Below are 18,202 nucleotides of genomic sequence, written 5' to 3' on the forward strand. Positions count from 1 at the left end.
GTTTTAAGGTAGAGGACACCAGACTGGCTCTTAGCTCTTAACTAACATTGTGAGGGAATGTACATGGGTAAGATGGGGTAATAAGCTCGACACAGAAAGTCCCACAGCTGTCCCCCCCAATGTTTGATTGACTATTTCGCCCTTGGAAGTAGGACTACGTTTTTTGTCGCCGGGTGCAATGGTGGATCCTTGTATTGGAGTTGCATTGAAGTTGGCTTTTAATAGGTTTCATGCCCGCGCTTAACTCAGAGTGGACGTACTCCGAGTTGACTTAACAAATTCAGTTTTTCTGGAACTGAAAAGTTGGAGTTTCCCATTTTAGAGTAACTCAACTCAGAGTTCAGGGTTAGGCTCACAGTTTGTTAAACTCGCCACCTGGAATACCCCCCTGAACTCCTGTCTAGCATGCTCCTGTGCCTACCTATGCTCCCTGTGGCTGTCTCTCGCTTCTTCCACTCTACTTTGAATCCTCTCCAGCCTGGGACCGTGGCTGCTGCAGAGCAGTGTGACCTCATCTAAAACCACCAAGCTGATGCTGCTGTCATAGCTAGCACTTGCACAACTTTTCTCAGCTTTGGGGCATGGGTATTGGAAGGAAGGAAGGCAGGGCAAATGTGTAGTGGGTGGAGGGATCCCCTTACGGAAGGAAAATATATTGCCGTATATTCGAAAATATCATGTGCTATATAAGGCAATATATTTCCATATATGGGACTTACTATTTATATTTACAATACCTAGCAACATATTCAACATGAATATGTAATATACGTGTTTATAAATCCATTCAATATATGCAATTTTATATTTATAAATGCCACCATAATGTATTACAATTTATATGGGAAAATGCATTGGTAATATATGTAAAGATATAGTGTCACATGTATGTTTAATCTATGGTAGAATATATTTTAAATATATGTAAAAAATATAGCTGCAAGCAGCAATGGCGGATTCCTCCTTCAGAATGGCAAAATATTGTAAAATTTACATAATAGATAGTTACACCGGGATTACCCAGAAGACAAGAAACGGTTTTGTAAAAAAAAAAAAACAATGCCTATGCCTGGAGCTGAACCTGCAACTCTTTGATTACCAGCACAACCTGTCATCCGATTGAGCCATTCCCAGATTTAGACCTTGCCATGTTCAGTAACTGAATAATAAAATAAGACGTTTCTCCTTATGGCAAGTGTAGTCAGACTTGGTCGAAGCTCAAACAGCTCTAATTCAGTCATATTTTCACATATCAAGGTGAAACTTTGCAGTACTTCAAGGGGGTGTCACCTTAAAGCCTATTCCTGACAGGGGAATCCTAATTATATGGAAAGATATACATGAAATATATGTACAGATATGTGTTCAATATATTGTGGAATATATAAAAAATATAGTTAACATTATACCTATAAAAATATTGGAAATATATACTGACAATGATCGCTTCCAGCAAACTTCTTTTGAATTAGCCAGTTCCCCCTAAATAAATGTCAATCTTATTTACGTTTTTGGGGGCACATTTTCAGTTAGTAGATCATACTGTTTGAATCGGGATTCCATTTGAAATACTGCCATTGACAACATTATTAGAATACCTTCTAGATGGCTGAGCGGTTAGGGAATCAGGTTATTAATTAGAAGGTTGTTGGTTTGATTCCTGGCAGCGCAAAAATGAAGCCGTGTCCTTGGGCAAGGCAATTCACCCTACTTGCCTCGGTGTATGTCCCTGTACTTACTGTAACTTACTGTAAGTCGCAATGGATAAGATTGTTTGCTAAATTACTTAATGTAAATATCACCATATTTGTCTGTACATTGTATAGGCATGTTCTCATATATGTACACATGCATTGTACAATATATGTGTACATATATTTCATATATATATTTCCATATAATTTTACATATATTTAAAATATATTCTACCATATATGAAGCATATATGTGACACTATAGCTTTACATATATTACCCATACATTAGCGGCATACATTATGGTGGTTATTTATAAATCCATAATTGCATATATTTTTGAGGATATATAACCACATATATTATGTATTCATGTCAAAACGGCAATCATTTGTATATTCTGCAATGTATAGCAATATACTACATGAATATATATTATAGTGTATATTTATCATCAATATATTTATCCCATGTATGTCCATATATAATATATTGGAATATATAATAGGAAATAATATATTACAATATATTTCAAGTCATATATTGGTGAATATATTTTCTTTCCGTAAGGGGACAGGGTTTGCACTCTCTTTGCTTGTGTGATGATCTGTTAATGGACAACTGGACTGTCTGTGTGTACATTTCCAGACACGTACATGTTATTTTTGTACATAGGGAAAAGACATGTATCCTCACAATGTTAATGCTTGATAAAGAAACACTATGACTTGTTCTGTTGTTTGCATTGTGTTTTTATAAATAAAAAAGGTGGTATTTTTAATTTGCAACGAAACAAAAAAAATAAGAGAAAAAAAGATGTAGCATTGGATGGTTGTTTTCTGTGTGTGTGTCTGGGTGCTCTGGGATTGTACATGTCTGATGTGATGAACACTTGTCGTGATACACACACAACCTGTATGTAGCCTTCTCCTCTCCCAGGTTTTTTTCCCAGTTGTGTTTGTCATACATTTCTTTGTATTTCCCACTTGTGAGGAAAAATAAATATTAACTGCCAGTTGTAGTCTTGACAGTCTTCATGGTTCATCTGATAGTGTTTTGCAGTTGCAATTACACTATCTGACCACTAATGCAGGCATTCAGTCTGAGTGCTGTGGGACTGCAGCCAAGGCTCAAGGTTGTGAAAAATGTGTGTGTGTGTGTACGTGTCCAGTCTCATGATTTTACTGTCACAGGGACATTCTACTCTGTTGCACGGTGTGGCATCATCTGGTAGAGTGGCAGCATGGTTGGAATGTTTCATATTCACACACAGACACCAACACACCTGACTGGCCCTCATAGATGTTTCTGTGCTTCAAAGATCTTTCTCCTTATTTTCTCTATTCTTCCCTTCCCCCTCCCTCCTCCCACTGTCCTTCCCACCTTCTCCCTCCCTTCTCTCCTTTCTTTCTCCCTCCCTCCCCCACAGGTCTTAATGTAATCTCTAGTGGAAGTGTGTGTGTGTGTGTGTGTTAGGGGGGGGGGGGGTTCTTCCACAACATGGGTAATGGGTATTATGTTAGAACAGCCAACACAGCTGATATTGCTACATAGCAGTTTGTGAGTGTGAGTAAGCAGTTGACAGTGTGACAAAGAAAGTACAGAAGTGTACACCAGCAAGCATGGTTCACATAACTACTGAACAGAAGTGCATGTGATATAGATCACCTTGAGTCCCCAGAGGATCAGTGTCGTGAGTGTGCTGAGAAGTAAACCAAGTCCACCTCAAAACATCAAATGCTTCCATGACAGACAAAGGACCAACTAACACAACATCTAGATTACTGCAGAGGGTTAGGGTTAGCCAACCCAACACTAGACCACTGCAGAGGTTACTTAACCCAAAACCTAATGCAGAAGGTCAAGGTCAGGGTTAGTTAATCCAACTAGACTACTGCAGAGAATAAGGGTGCATGAATTAGCAGTCATTAATGCATTAACTAATGCATGAATCATCACCAGTTAATACATAAATCAGAAAGTACTTAATGATGCACTGATCATCAACACATCATTTGGTAATAGGGAGTCATATATGATTTACTATTAATTAAATCTGGAATCATGTATCAATTCCGATTGACATTAACACATTAACTGATAGGTGAGTTAACTACTTTAGTTAATCGTGCAAACTATGACTGTTAGTTAACTGTGTGAACCAAAACCCTGAGTTGACAGGGTAATTCATGTGTTAATTACTACAATGGCGGTATCCATGGATTGAGACGGTAATTAATCATTTGTTAATAGTAATGTGCCTCCTCAAGTAAAGTCATAACATGAGTTACATTCACTAATCATTAACTAATTATTCACTCAACAAATACTTACTGTTTTTTCAGAGAGACAATTTTTAAACAAACTCTATTATGAGTTGGAATCCTACGGAGCCCCTAAAGCAGGGGTGTCGAACTCCGGTCCTCGAGGGCCGCTGTCCTGCATGTTTTAGATGTTTCCCTGCTCCAACACACCTGATTCAATTAAAAGGGTTGTTATAACGACCATTCATTCGAATCAGGTGAGCTGGATCAGGGAAACATCTAAAACATGCAGGACAGCGGCCCTCGAGGACCGGAGCTCGACACCCCTGCCCTAAAGGGACATGAAGAAAAAAAAAAAACTTTCTGGTGCGCACGAGAAACGTTCTTGTTACCACGCTTAAGTATCTGGTGGATACCGCATGCACAGAAGCGTGCATTAGATCTGCTGTTACATGCGTGGAAATGACTTTTAAGGACGTTTGCTTGCGAGTCGCCACCACTATATTATCTAGAAAGACATTAAAAACGAATTTTGAAGTTGTGTTGTCTGTTTTGGCACAAGGGATACACCCGTCTTGAGCAGGGGTCTCATTTATAAACGTGGCGGTCTCAACATCACATGGTCCACTATGGTTGCAGGAGATGCCCTGACTGCATGGAATACAGGATAACATCATACATCCTACCTTTAGATAACTGCAGAACACAGTGTATAACTAAATATATGTATTTAATAATGTGCATATATCATCATGTCAAAAACTGGAAATACAGTTATAAGCCCCGGCGCAATCGCAACACTTTACGTCCTCGTTATCATTTCAAACTTTAATACTGTTCATAACAAAACGCTTTTGTTTTCAAATTGTATCTCGACTCGGGGTATCGCTGGCACAGTTGATGGCAGCAGCAATATGCTGCAACTCGCACAGTTTTTATTGGTGATCCAACGGCCACCAAATAATGTGGTTTTCGAGCCTCCACCTCGCCTACAACAGTGTCTGAGAAGATACTTTCTCGTGCGCACCAGAAAGTATCTTGTGCGCACCAGAAAGTATCTTGTGCGCACCAGAAAGGATCTTGTGCGCATGAGAACCTTTCAGATTTTTTTTTTTTTTCATGTCCCTTTAGGGGCTCCGTAGAATCCTGCATTACAGTCAAAATAACTTTTTGACGAATTGATGACTACCATGCTGTTTGCAAAACGTTTTATTTCACTCGAACAACACATGCAAGGCCACCCCGACCCCCATCCAACGCCTTCGACTGCTTGTTTCCCCTGGATGGTTGGCGGGTCTGTGTCCAGCGCCTTGTGGCTGCAGGTCCAGATGCTGCTTGTCTACCCCCCCCATTCCCGTTGCAAGTGTTTGTAATGTTGTGTTGTAAATGTTTGTGGGCTTACGTGCTGAGGTTTTTGCCTGTTCCCACACTGTACTCCTCTAGTACCCCTTTTCCACCAACGCATTTTGGGTGCCGGTTCGGAGCCGGTGCCTAATCTTGAACAAGTTCTTCCTCTTTCGACAGACTGGGAACCGGAAAAGTGGTTTGTACATGGTTCGTACGTGGTTCGCAATGAGCACCACTTTGGAGCTGGTCTAGTTTACGATCCAACAAAGAACCGCTTGGGGCGGGGTTACCGTGACCAACAAAACGCTTTGGCCGCCATTGCTCTAAGTTTTTACAATTCATATTTCAGCTAAACGGTACTTGTAAATCAGAATCTGAATGAAAATTTATCGAGAAGGGGGCAGTGTAGTTGCTGAAAATGTGCTTATTTTATTGATGAAACTGCTAATTTGTAAATTTGCTCCGACTTTTATTATTCTCGATTGTAATGTAAACATTCGGGATGCACGCGCAATGTGGCTGCAGAAAACCGGGAAAGGATAGCATTTTTAAAGGCAAAAGGACCACACGGATAATACAAATAGTTAGATTTAAAAAGACCAAAAAGGTCGAGGAAGACAGCCTTTAAAAGAGAAAGCGATTACCCATTGATCTGTCGCATCAGAATTTTGATTTGGGTCACGAAAGTCTTGAAATTTGAGTGAGAATGTCGCCCGGTACAGACCACATAGTCGAGCGGCCACCATGTCTTCGTCATGTCACTAAGTTCATAATTTTACAGTTTTACAGTCAATTTTACATTTTAAAAGTCGACAAGGACAGCTTTCAAGAGATATGGGAATTCTGCTTTAGCCAGCTGGTGCGATTGTTTTTCTGATTTGTTCAAACTGGCAATCTGAGTGAGACTGCGTCCCCGTTACACTGTTTTGACGTTAGCCTCAGTCAGACTCGCTCACTGGCAGTGTGCACAATGTTGTGATTCACTCAATTTTACACCAGAAACGTCAGCGAGGACTGCCTAATGTGGATACGAGCCTGATGAAGATAGCCAGCATCTTGGATTTCTTTAACCAAGCCTGTTTAATTCGTCATTTGCCTGAGAAAGCGACCTCCGTTAGCCAGGCTAGTTTTGGCCGATCACTTGGTCAGGCTATTTAAGGGTATCGGGGTCAAGTGAATTTTGTGCATAGACAAGTGAAACGTAAATGTATTTGTCCAAAGGCCAAGAGCCTCAAAAAGTTAATATCAAGCCCTGCAATCAAGTGGCCAGAGATATATGATGATCTGATCGACACTCCAAGTGTAATAGACCGGGGAGAAGTTCGTCTTTTACAACCGACATGCGCAGTTGAGACTGCTTGACAGTTGTGTGACGTAGGGTGATAATTGGTCTATACAAATGTCAAGTTGAACAAACACGTCGGATGCGCCGTGTTTGGATGCCGATGTAAATTCGCAAAACCATGAGCAACAACAGCAACAAAACGTCCGCCATTGTTGATGTTGTGTTTGGCGCTACTGCGCTAGCGTTGCTGGGAAATATGAGACGTATACAGTGACGAAATGACGTGGCTCTGTGGTGGCTCTCGCCCGTGGAAAAGCAAACCGGTTCTTAGTAGGCTCCGTTCTTGAACCAGCTCCGAACCTATCACCCTACGTCACACAACTGTCAAGCAGACGGTTATTACACTAGCACCAGCTCCGAACTAGCTCCCGGTTCACTTTGGTGGAAAGGGGGTTTCGGAGCATTGTATGGGGGTTGCCTTTTTCTCTCCTCCTCTCTCCTCATGTTATGCATTTTACATTTACATTTAGTCATTTAGCAGACGCTCTTATCCAGAGCGACTTACAGTAAGTACAGGGACATTCCCCCCGAGGCAAGTAGGGTGAAGTGCCTTGCCCAAGGACACAACGTCATTTGGCACGGCAGGGAATCGATCTGGCAACCTTTTGATTACTAGCCCGACTCCTTCACCGCTCAGCCATCTGACTCCCTCTACTTATGCTTTGCTGTAATGTTTCTAGTAGGCGCCTCTAATGGCTGCCTAGGTAGGCTCTCCTGCCAAAGTAAATTCTGTGTCTGTGCAAACTTTCATGGCCAATAAACATCAATTCAATTCAACCTTTCTAAGAAGAAGTCCACTCGAAGTATCGATCAGATCTTCCAAATGCCTGGGTGCAACAGATCCTTGATTCTGGACCGATTCAGGACGGTGAACTCCTATGTTAACTTTCCACCAGTGGCGATTTCTTTAAGACTGAAAAGGAAGCTCAGCTTCCCCTAAAATAAAATAGAATGTATGGTAAAATATTTACTATAGCGTTAAAATTGTAAATGTGTTAGAACACGTTCATCTCGAAGACAAATTAGTTCAGAATCAGCTGCGTATAGTAGCAGGTCGACTAACTAATTTCCTTCTCATACATTCCCGTAGCGTCACAGTCCTTGTTGAAGCCCAATGAACATCATGAGGCTTCTCTGAAGAGATTTTTCAGTGTTTCAAAACTATACACTCATTGGATAAATGCTGCGATTATGTCCCGCCCTGGACGCTCAGCGTCTCTGGGGGTGAATAGAGGAGTGGGCTGGCCTGGACTCTGGGCTTCTGCGTGATGATTGGAGGGTGTGTCGAAAGACTGCATCTCCTTTTGATTGACAGCTATTTTGTACTATATAAAGTCGCCAAACCTACGAAGGGTTAAATTCAGTCCCATCGCGGATTTTTAAACTGTAGTAGAGACAAACTGCTGCAACCTATTTCTGTTTTTTTGCTTGGCGAAATTGCTAGCCACATTCATTTTAGTATATACTGTTTTTGATCATTTCGATAATCACCTCAGCGTCTCTAAATAGATAGGTTAGAGTCTGTCAGCTGGCTGACTAGATAGCTAGTCTAGGTTTAACTATAATGGGTAAAAAAGCATTGTTAAGTTTGTAAGAGTGAGGTCAGTTAGCTCCACGTAGTTTGCTTTTACCATTCAAATGCTTAATTATTCTCTGTTAGCTTTCACCCTTTTCAAGTTGATGTATAATGCTGAGCTTAGGGGATAGTGGAAAGTTAACATTCGAAGATAGAAGTTCACCGTCATGAATCGGTCCAGTATCCAGGATCTGTTGCAGCCAGACATTTTCTACGGAAGATCTGGTCGATATTTCGAGTGGACTTCTTCTTAGAAAGGTGGCCTTGCATGTGTTGTTCGAGTGAAATAAAACGTTTTGCAAACGGCATGGTAGTCATCAATTCGTCAAAAAGTTATTTTGACTGTCATGCAGGATTCCAACTCATAATAGAGTTTATTTAAAAAAAACAGTAAGTATTTGTTGAGTGAATAATTAGTTAATGATTAGTGAATGTAACTCATGTTATGACTTTACTTGAGGAGGCACATTACTATTAACAAATGATTAATTACCGTCTCAATCCATGGATACCGCCATTGTAGTAATTAACACATGAATTACCCTGTTAACTAAGGGTTTTGGTTCACACAGTTAACAGTCATAGTTTGCACGATTAACTAAAGTAGTTAACTCACCTATCAGTTAATGTGTTAATAGGAATTGATACATGATTCCAGATTTAATTAATAGTAAATCACATGTGACTTCCTATTACCAAATGATGTGTTGATGTTCAGTGCATCATTAAGTACTTTCTGAGTTATGTATTAACTGATGATTCATGCATTAGTTAAAGTGTTACCGGTTTAACTGCCCCAACACTTAGACTACTGTAAAGGGTAGTCTAACCGAGGGTTAGCGAATTCAATACCTAGACCACCAGGCAAGAAACTGTATCTTAACCTACATACAACATATAAAATAACCCAGAGGAAGGCAAGAAGGAAGGGAGAGAGAAAGAGAGAGAAGTTTGAGTTAGTTCAAGGGCATGTGGAAGAGTGACATTGGGGGTTGGGAAGGCAGACATGCTGACTGATAACAGAAAAAGGATTGGCTATCTCCCGTATTGCTAATCCTAAACCTGGAACACAGATCTACCTCTCTCTTTCTTCGTCTGTCTGTTTCTATTTTTTTCCCCCTCTCTCTTCCCTCTCTTGGACTCTCTCTTTGTCTGTCTATGTCTCTCTCCCTGTGTCTCTCACTCCCCACCCCCTCCTTCTTTTTCTCCCTCTCTTTTCAACTCCCTCTCTGGCTCCTTCTCATCCTCTCTCTCTGAACGTCTTACTTCATTCTGACGATCAAGTCTGTCAGGACTAGACTACTGGAGACAAACCTCCCTTCTCCCTCCACTTTACAGGTGAGAAAACTTCCTCTCTCCTCAAAACACCTTTCCCTCCTCTCCTGTTCTATTTCTCACGTCCCCCTTTTCCCTCATCTTTTGTCATCTCCTCATCCCATTTTCCCACCTCTCCTATTCTCTCTCCTCCTGTCCCCCGCTCTTGATGTGTGGTTCTTTAGGTATTGTGGCATTAACTAACAAGCTTCATACTAGGTAATATTGTATTAGCAAACAATATAATATTCGGTTGAGGGGTATTAGCCAACCGGCTTTATATTTAGGTAGTGTGGAGAGAAAGTACTGCTTGTCTGAGTTTAAAAGTCTAGATGGAAGCTTATGGAAACTGATAATCTTCTTACCGAGGCTCAGTGGTCATGATTCTGCTCTAGTCCTGGTAGTCTAGTCCTGTAGAGGTACTCCTAAATATCAGACCTAAGATGACACAATCACAGCAGAACTGTATGTGTTTTTGAGATCTCATTCTACTTATTAGATTTCACAATATCTACGCTCTCTACTCTATAATCGAGCCTTGTATCAACTATGCTCACTTCTGAACCTTCTCATAACCACCCTCAACCAACATATTGCCCTATTCTAACCCTGACCCAACTAACACATAGCCCTCTACTGAAAAATACTCCAAACCCTAACCCTAAATATAAGAATGATCTTTCTAACCATAATACTAACAGATAGGGAATGCTGTTAATTGCTGAGCTCCTGTGTCTCCCCTCCCCATGCCCTCTTCTTTACTCATAGAGTATCCTCAACCGATGTCCTCCTCTTGACCTTCTGTCTATCATCTCACCCAACACATTTCTCACTCCCCCTCTCTTCCTTTATTTTGTGAATCTCATAGCTTTTCTAAATTTCTGTCTATCTATGTCTCTTAACCTATCATCCCTCTCCTTCGTTTATTGTCTTTTCCTTTTCTATGCCAATCTTCACTTGTCTCGTCTTTTCCCTCTGTTTTCCTCTACTCCTCTCCTTCTTGTCCTATGTCTCTGGTTGTCCTCTCTAAGCCCGGTTGATCTGTTGAAAATGTCAGACAGGATAATGCGCTGGCTAGCTGAGTGACAGGCCAGTGTGCCAGGCCATGGTTGGCACTGACGACCACCTACTGCCACTATTTATACTGAACTATTGTCCTTCCTGAAGCAATTATCAGTTAAACAGACACCCTATCTAATTAGTGGCCAACTGAATGAGAGTATAGAGGGAGGAGAGAGCGAGAGGAAGGAGGGGCTGGATAAAAAGGAATAGCAGTGTGCCATGACATCCTGGTGAGGTGACCTTGTGTCTGAGTTGTCTGTGACACCGCCTGAACACCACTCTCTCTCCTCCCCCCTTTTCTTTTTCTATCTCTCTCCCTTTCCCCTCCTTTTTCCTCCACCTCACCTAGGAGTAGATACCTCTCTATCTTATATGACACCCCCTGCATATCTGACCACCCCCCTCTGATCTGTACATCTGATAACTCTCTGTCCATAAGGGAACGTGGTAGGGGCCATGTGAGTGTGTGTGTGGGGGGGGGGGGGGGTGGGTGGCAGTGCGTGAGCTGGCAAAGTTCAGTGGTGGCTCTGCCAGCAGAGCTGCAAACCACCCTGCTCTATATTTACACATGCTTCCACAGCTCTGGAACGATTATAGAACTCTGCTGACACATGAATCCCAGCAGCTCAAAGAAGCTCCGTAAGACCCTGTCCCTCTTTTGCCCTCTCTGTAAAGGTCATCTCATTCTGCATTTTTTTTTACTTAGTGAAAGTTCTCTGTCAACTGACTTGTAATACAAAGAGGAACTTGGCGATCCGTAGACATGGTTACAGTGCTTTTGCCCACTTCCTCATAATGGTTGACGGTGACTTGACATTGACCAAAAACTGCGGTTGACGGTGACTTGATATTGACCAAAAACTGTGGTGTCACAGTCCCTCAGAAGTTACAATGGCAAGCTCCTTCAGACGTATGATGTTTGGGCGTGGCACGGCAGTGGTGCTGGCGAGCCTTGGTGCAGGCACCTTGGCGTCGGGATACCTTCTGTCTGACACAGCCGCCGCTGCTGAGAAGAGGAAACTCTACCCACCCAGGTGTGTTTCCCTCCTTTTTTCTCCATCATCTTCCCTCTTCCTCTCTCTTTCTATCTCTTCCTCCCCCTCTCTCTATTTGTCCTCTCTCTGTTACCCTCTCTGTGTCAGAGGACAGGTCACCACACTGCTGTCTGCCAGCCTGGCCTTGTGTCCCTTGATTTATGGCCCTGACAGAAACAGAAGACACAGCCTTGCTTCCTTCCTGCCACCGTCTTCACTATGAGCAGTCTCTTCTCGCTACCCCTGTGCCACCCCCCACTCTCTCCCTCACACCCTCCCTCTGTGCCACCCTTCCCTCCCTTTGCACTACCCCCTCACTCCACCACCCACTTAGTGCGGATTTCCCTGACCTGAGGAAGCATAATAACTGCATGGCAGCAGCTCTGACCCCATCCATCTATGGTCGACTGAGGGACAAGCTAACCCCCAACAATTGGACCCTGGACCAGTGCATCCAGACGGGAGTGGACAACCCCGGGCACCCCTTCATCAAGACCGTGGGCATGGTGGCAGGGGACGAGGAGAGCTATGAGGTGTGTGTTGAGTTATTTGTGAACGACGGGGTGCATAGACTTGATGTGTGGTGTTAGTTACTGTACTTTGATATCAGATGTTCTAAGATATGAGTCTTTCTCCCCACCTTGCACATTCTCCTCATCTCCCCCTTTCTCACATTCTTTCTCTGCCCCTCATACCAATCCTCCACTCCACCGTTACTCTCCAGGTGTTTGCTGACATCTTTGACCCCGTCATTAAAGACAGACACAATGGCTATGACCCTTGCACCATGAAGCACCCCACTGACCTGGACGCCTCCAAGGTCAGAGAGCCTCTCCCCTTAACATAACCCCTCACGTCACCACACATAACAATACATACTACTAATAATAATCCTAATAATACACTTTATTTGGGGGACTCCTTTCAAAACACTCAAGAACTCAAACACTCTTGTCAGCCATATGAATCCTCCGCTTAATATTACAAAATGCCCAGGACACAGAAAACCACAAAAGACGACATATAATAAAAGACTAGTAGTTTAATTTTACATTAAAAAAAAGGGTCAAAGATAATTACGTTAAAAAAAGGGAAAAACACAGCAATCCTCGGATTAGAATAAATGTCCACAGTGAACGTCCTGTCGGTTATTGTTCTGTTGTGTGGCTGCTCCTTCCTTGTCGTGCTCAGTCATCCCTTTCTGGTCCGTTCGACCCCTCCTGTCACGTCGTCCTCTCTTTCTTTATGCCTCCTCGGTGCCCGTTGATAGGCCGATATGTTAATTGTCCAGTCCAAGTGAATTGGCAATTTGCCAAAACCAATCGGAGGCCTTTCTGAAATGCTCACACACTCACACGTGCAACCACAGCAATCAAGGTAAATTAATGTCTTGACACACTAGTGCTTCCACCCAAAAAACGCACCACACATTCCCATTAGGCTGACAATTTCCCCCCCACTTTGACCATAGTCGTCCCGACTAGCATGGACTATACCGGTCGGGTTTATTACCTTGAGTGGCACGGGTAGAGCGGCGCAGGGGTAAGTCATTATCACCTTGGGGAGCAGCAGCTACACAGGGTCCGGACAGCTCAGGATTGGCATTGGCTGACACATCGTGGACGGGGCTATCTGACCCAGCAGGAGGGTTGTCAAGGATTGCTGGGGGCTCGGGCTCTCGTAGAGGTGTAAGTCTTTGTCTATAGAAGGTCAAGGGCCAGTAGGTCCTCCTCTGGTTTACACCAGTGTCGCACTGGCTTGCAGTTCGCCTTGGTGGTGGTTCTGGTTCCGCTGCCGGTGTAGGTTCCTGGGGGAAAGTTACGGGGCACGGCCGAAGATTGTTACGGTGGGCAGTTTTGGTGGGCCCTTCTTTTCCCTCAGGCCTAATGAGGTACACTGGTCCATCTGGAAACACCTTCTCCATAATCACAAAGGGTGCGGGGAGCCAACGGGGAGTCAGCTTACCCTGTGCTCGTCGTCGGAAATGCCTTAACAGGACCCGCTCACCTGGGAGAATTTCAGGTGCACGGGCCCGCCGATCGTAACGTGCTTTGTCCCTCCCTTGCTGTTGCCGGGAGTGCTTCTGGGCCAAGCGGTAGACCTTCCCCAGGAGCTGGTGTTGGTGTTGGAGCCAGCAATTGGCAGTGTGGGTATCTCCCTGTATCGTTACTCCATGGATCCAGTCTATTGGCAAGCGTGCGTGGCGTCCAAAGACCATGAAATGGGGTGTCATATTGGTAGTTCTATGTATGGTGTTGTTATATACCTGGAGCAAGGCCGGCAGCTTAGCTTGCCACTGCGACTTTTCTTCTTCCAGTAGGGTCCCCAACAGGCCCAAAAGGGTCTGATTGAAGCGTTCACATGCTCCATTGCCTTGCGGGTGGTACGGTGTCGTTCGACTCCTTCGGCATCCGTATAGCTGGCACAGCTCCGTGAAAAGGGCAGATTCGAAGGCTCCCCCCCGGTCCAAATGGATCTGCTCTGGGCATCCAAAGACCTGAAACAGGTGAGTCCAGACAGCACAGGCGGTAGTCGTGGCTGACTGGTCCTTGGTAGGGACAGCCACTGCATACTTCGAGAATAAATCAGTCATTACTAGAATGTAGGGGTGGCTATCGCCAGATCGACCAAGTGACACGTAATCTATCCCCACAATCTGGAATGGGTAGGTTGACTGAATAGACACCAAGGGTGCTCTTACCACAGGTCCAGACTTGTTAGGGATGCACTGACGACATTCTTGGCCCCAGATGGCAAAATCCTTAGCCATTCCAGGCCAGAAGTACCGTTGACGTAGGAGGCCGGCAGTCTTGTCTGGGTTGGCATGCCCAGCTTGACGATGATATTCCTCCCATAGAGTCTGTCCTCTTTTTTGTGGTACCAATACTTGTTGACAAGGCTCCCCGGTCCCCTGCTGCACCCTCTTCCTCCACAACACTCCGTCCTTGTTCTCCAGCCGGGACCATTCTCGTAGCAATTTTTGTAGCGTTGTGCTGATTCCCCCCCTCTCCAGGGCAGTCGGTGGGAACCCCCCCTTCAACCATTCCGATAAATGACACAGGTCAGGGTCTTGTTGTTGCTGGTGGGCCCAGTCCTCCTCGGCTTCCTGCTGGGCTTCACCCTCTCCTTGCAGCAGACATACTGTAGCCACCTGCTCACCGGGCAGCCTAGACAAGATATCTGCATTTTGGTTATTCTTCCCTGGTCTGTACCTTAGGGTGTAGTTGTAGTTGGCTAGCTGTTACGCCCACCATTGTTCCGTAGCACCAAGCCGGGCTGTCTGGAGGTGGACCAGAGGGTTATTATCAGTGAATACTTCGATAGTAGCGCCCCAAAGGTAATCCTTAAATTTTTCGGTTATAGCCCACTTCAATGTTAAAAATTCAAGCTTAAAGGAGCTCTAATTCTGGTCGTTTTTTTCAGTAAGGTGTAAACTACGACTAGCATATGCGATTACCCTCTCCTTGTCGTCTTGTACCTGAGATAGAACTGCCCCTAGCCCATCCAGGCTCGTATCAGTATACAGGCGGAATGGGAGGCTGAAATCGGCATATGCCAGAATCGGCGAACTCACCGGAGCGCTCTTCAATTGACAAAAGGCTTGCTCACAGGTGGTGCTCCACACCACTGGGGTATTCTTGCTAGTTGTCCTACCCCCTTGCAGGAGGCGGTTCAATGGGGCTGCGATCTTGGCAAAGTCCTTAATAAACCGACGATAATAACCAACAAAGCCGAGGAAGGACCGCAGCTGCTGGACAGTGCTTGGCGCCTCCCACTGCTCCACTACTGCGGTCTTTGATGGGTCTGTAGCTACCCCCTCCTGGCTAACTACATGGCCGAGGTAAGTTACCTTTTGTTGGAAGAACCGGCATTTATTGGGTTGGAGTTTGAGCCCCATCTCCTGCAGGCGTCGGAACACTGTCTATAGGTCTCGCAAATGGCTGTCGAAATCGAGGAGTAGACGATCACGTCATCTAAATAGATTAGCAAGGATTCGTGAATCATGCCCCCCAGGCACCGCTGCATCAGCCGCTGGAAAGTCGCCGGCGCATTGCACAAACCGAAAGGCATCCGGTCAAATTCATATAGCCCCATTGGGGTTGTGAAGGCCGTCTTTTCCCTATCTTTCGGATCAACCTCGACTTGCCAGTAGCCAGCGGCTAAGTCCAGAGTGGAGTACCAGGCAGCCTTCTTTAAGCAGGTCAGTGATTCTTCAATGCGTGGTAATGGGTAAGCGTTTTTTTGTGTTACCGCATTGAGTTTCCAATAATCCACGCAGAAGCGCCAGGAGCCATCCTTCTTTCTGACAAGGACAATTGGAGCTGCCCATGGACTGGAACTCTCCCGTACTACCCCAGACTCCAGCATGCCTTTCAGAAGGCTGCGGAGCTCGGGATAGAGGCTGGGCGGCACCGGCCGATACCGTTCCCGGCTGGGTGGTGCGGAGCCGGTCGGGATCTGATGTTGAACGGCCCCTGTCCGCCCAAAGTCTTCCTCGTGTTGTGCGAACATCGCTCTCCACTGGTCCATCCGGCCTTTCACTCTCTGCTGCTGTCCTGCAGTCAAACTTTCACCCAGCACTGGGAACGCTACGGAATCACTGACTTGGAGGGCATTAATGCGATGGATGGCGACCTCAACAGTCCCGGTCTCTTCGCCATGCAGGCGGAGCACCCGTTGAGCCTGGACATCTTCTGCGGACACCCCGTGGATTTCTGCAAGGACTGTTCTGGGGGCAATCTCGACAACATAAGGATAGGGATTACACAGGCGAATTGGCACATAACCCCCCCTTGTGGTGACTAAGGCCCTCCCCACTCGCCATTCTGCATCATGTTGGGGTAATGGCTCAACCAATAGGGTGCGTCCTGAGAAAGACGAGTCCTCACTTGTCCGCCCCCACACTGAGTTCGGATTCTGCAGGAACCACAATAGTCTCTGATTTAGGGAGTCTTACGTGTCCTTGGAAAGGCGGGGTGGGTCCCATGCTGGCTCGCTGGAAGACAGCAAATGCTTTTCCCCACTCCCGCTCTGCTCGAGGTGGAAGCTGGGACCGAAAAGCTGTCTCTCCAGGATGAAGGCCGTGCATAAGTTCTTGCCAGCAGTCTGTTATAATGTTCATCCCTAAGATGGCCCGATCTGCGCCTAAACAGTCATCATTCACAATAAAAACTCCTTTATCATGCAGCAGAACCCCACCTACTTTAAAGTCCAGTAAGGCATAGCCAATGTATGGGATTTGTAGGCCGTTTGCAGCTTTCAGTGTCAACCAGCGTGACTCCTCTCCTCCTTCCAACCCCACATTTCCCAAGCGCTGTTTGAAAGGGTCTGGCTCATCAGGGTCACCTGTGAACCGGTATCAAGCAAACAAGGTATTATTTGGCCATTAACCTCCACTTCCACCCCTGGACACTCACCTACTAGAGCAGGCCGCAGGGAGGGAGTTGAAATGTCCTTCACCACCCCCACCGGTCAGCCCGCTGCGGTGGGGAATTCTGAAAACCCTTGGCGGGTAGCCCCCACCTTCTCTTCGGGGTTTTGACGGCACTTGAAAAAGGCTGCCCTTGCCTGCGCTGCATTAAGGGTTTCTCCATAAAGTTCCTTTAGAGCGGAAAGAATGTGCTTGCCGGTGTTGCGTTGTGCCGTATCCAACAATGCCACCTCGCGTCGGGCCTCTCCCTCCAAGGCGCTGAAAACAAAGTCGGCTTGCTGTTCATCCGAAAGTGTTTGTGCGCGCAGCATAGCCTGCACCTGGGCACGCCATTCCCCGACTCGCCGCCGCTCCCCGTTGAATTTGGGGAGCCAGGGAGCACTGTAGAACCATGGCTCATTGGGATATTTGATCTATCGGGCGAGCCCGAGTGGCCTTCTGTGTCACTGGGCATCCTGCCGACTACGCCAGAAAAATCAAGGTGTCAGCCATATGACTCCTCCGCTTAATATTACAAAATGCCCAGGACACAAAAAACCACAAAAGACGAGATATAATAAAAGACTAGTAGTTTAATTTTACATTAAAAAAAGGGTCAAAGATAATTAAGTAAAAAAAAGGGAAAAACCCAGCAATCCTCGGATTAGAATAAAAATCCACAGTGAACGTCCTGTCGGTTATTGTTCTGTTGTGTGGCTGCTCCTTCCTTGTCGTGCTCAGTCGTCCCTTTCTGGTCCGTTCGACCCCTCCTGTCCCTGTCACGTCGTCCTCTCTTTATGCCTCCTCGGTGCCCGTTGATAGGCCGATATGTTAATTGTCCAGTCCAAGTGAATTGGCAATTTGCCAAAACCAATCGGAGGCCTTTCTGAAATGCTCACACACTCACACGTGCAACCACAGCAATCAAGGTAAATTAATGTCTTGACACACTAGTGCTTCCACCCAAAAAACGCACCACACATTCCCATTAGGCTGACAATTTCCCCCCCACTTTGACCATAGTCGTCCCGACTAGCATGGACTATACCGGTCGGGTTTATTACCTTGAGTGGCACGGGTAGAGCGGCGCAGGGGTAAGTCATTCTCACCTTGGGGAGCAGCAGCCACACAGGGTCCTTTTTCAGAGGCCTTTCTG

The 18,202-nt window shown here is 45.4% G+C and overlaps 1 protein-coding gene across 3 annotated transcripts in view; it reads left to right on the top strand.

The window, feature by feature from the left end:
• Nucleotides 1–18,202, top strand: part of ckmt2b (creatine kinase, mitochondrial 2b (sarcomeric)) — a 32,962-nt gene that overhangs the window by 1,783 nt on the left and 12,977 nt on the right. For 2 of the 3 annotated variants that reach the window (XM_047015441.1, XM_047015439.1), the window contains exons 2-4: nucleotides 11,478–11,636; nucleotides 11,971–12,169; nucleotides 12,361–12,456. In XM_047015441.1, coding sequence (XP_046871397.1) covers nucleotides 11,478–11,636; nucleotides 11,971–12,169; nucleotides 12,361–12,456 — 454 coding nt within the window. Of the gene's footprint in view, nucleotides 1–9,446; nucleotides 9,565–11,477; nucleotides 11,637–11,970; nucleotides 12,170–12,360; nucleotides 12,457–18,202 lie in introns of those variants that run through there. The other variant, XM_047015442.1, reaches the window with a different exon arrangement.

The sequence above is a fragment of the Hypomesus transpacificus genome, unplaced genomic scaffold (genome assembly GCF_021917145.1).
Source record: "Hypomesus transpacificus isolate Combined female unplaced genomic scaffold, fHypTra1 scaffold_30, whole genome shotgun sequence".
Classification (NCBI taxonomy): Eukaryota; Metazoa; Chordata; class Actinopteri; order Osmeriformes; family Osmeridae; genus Hypomesus; species Hypomesus transpacificus.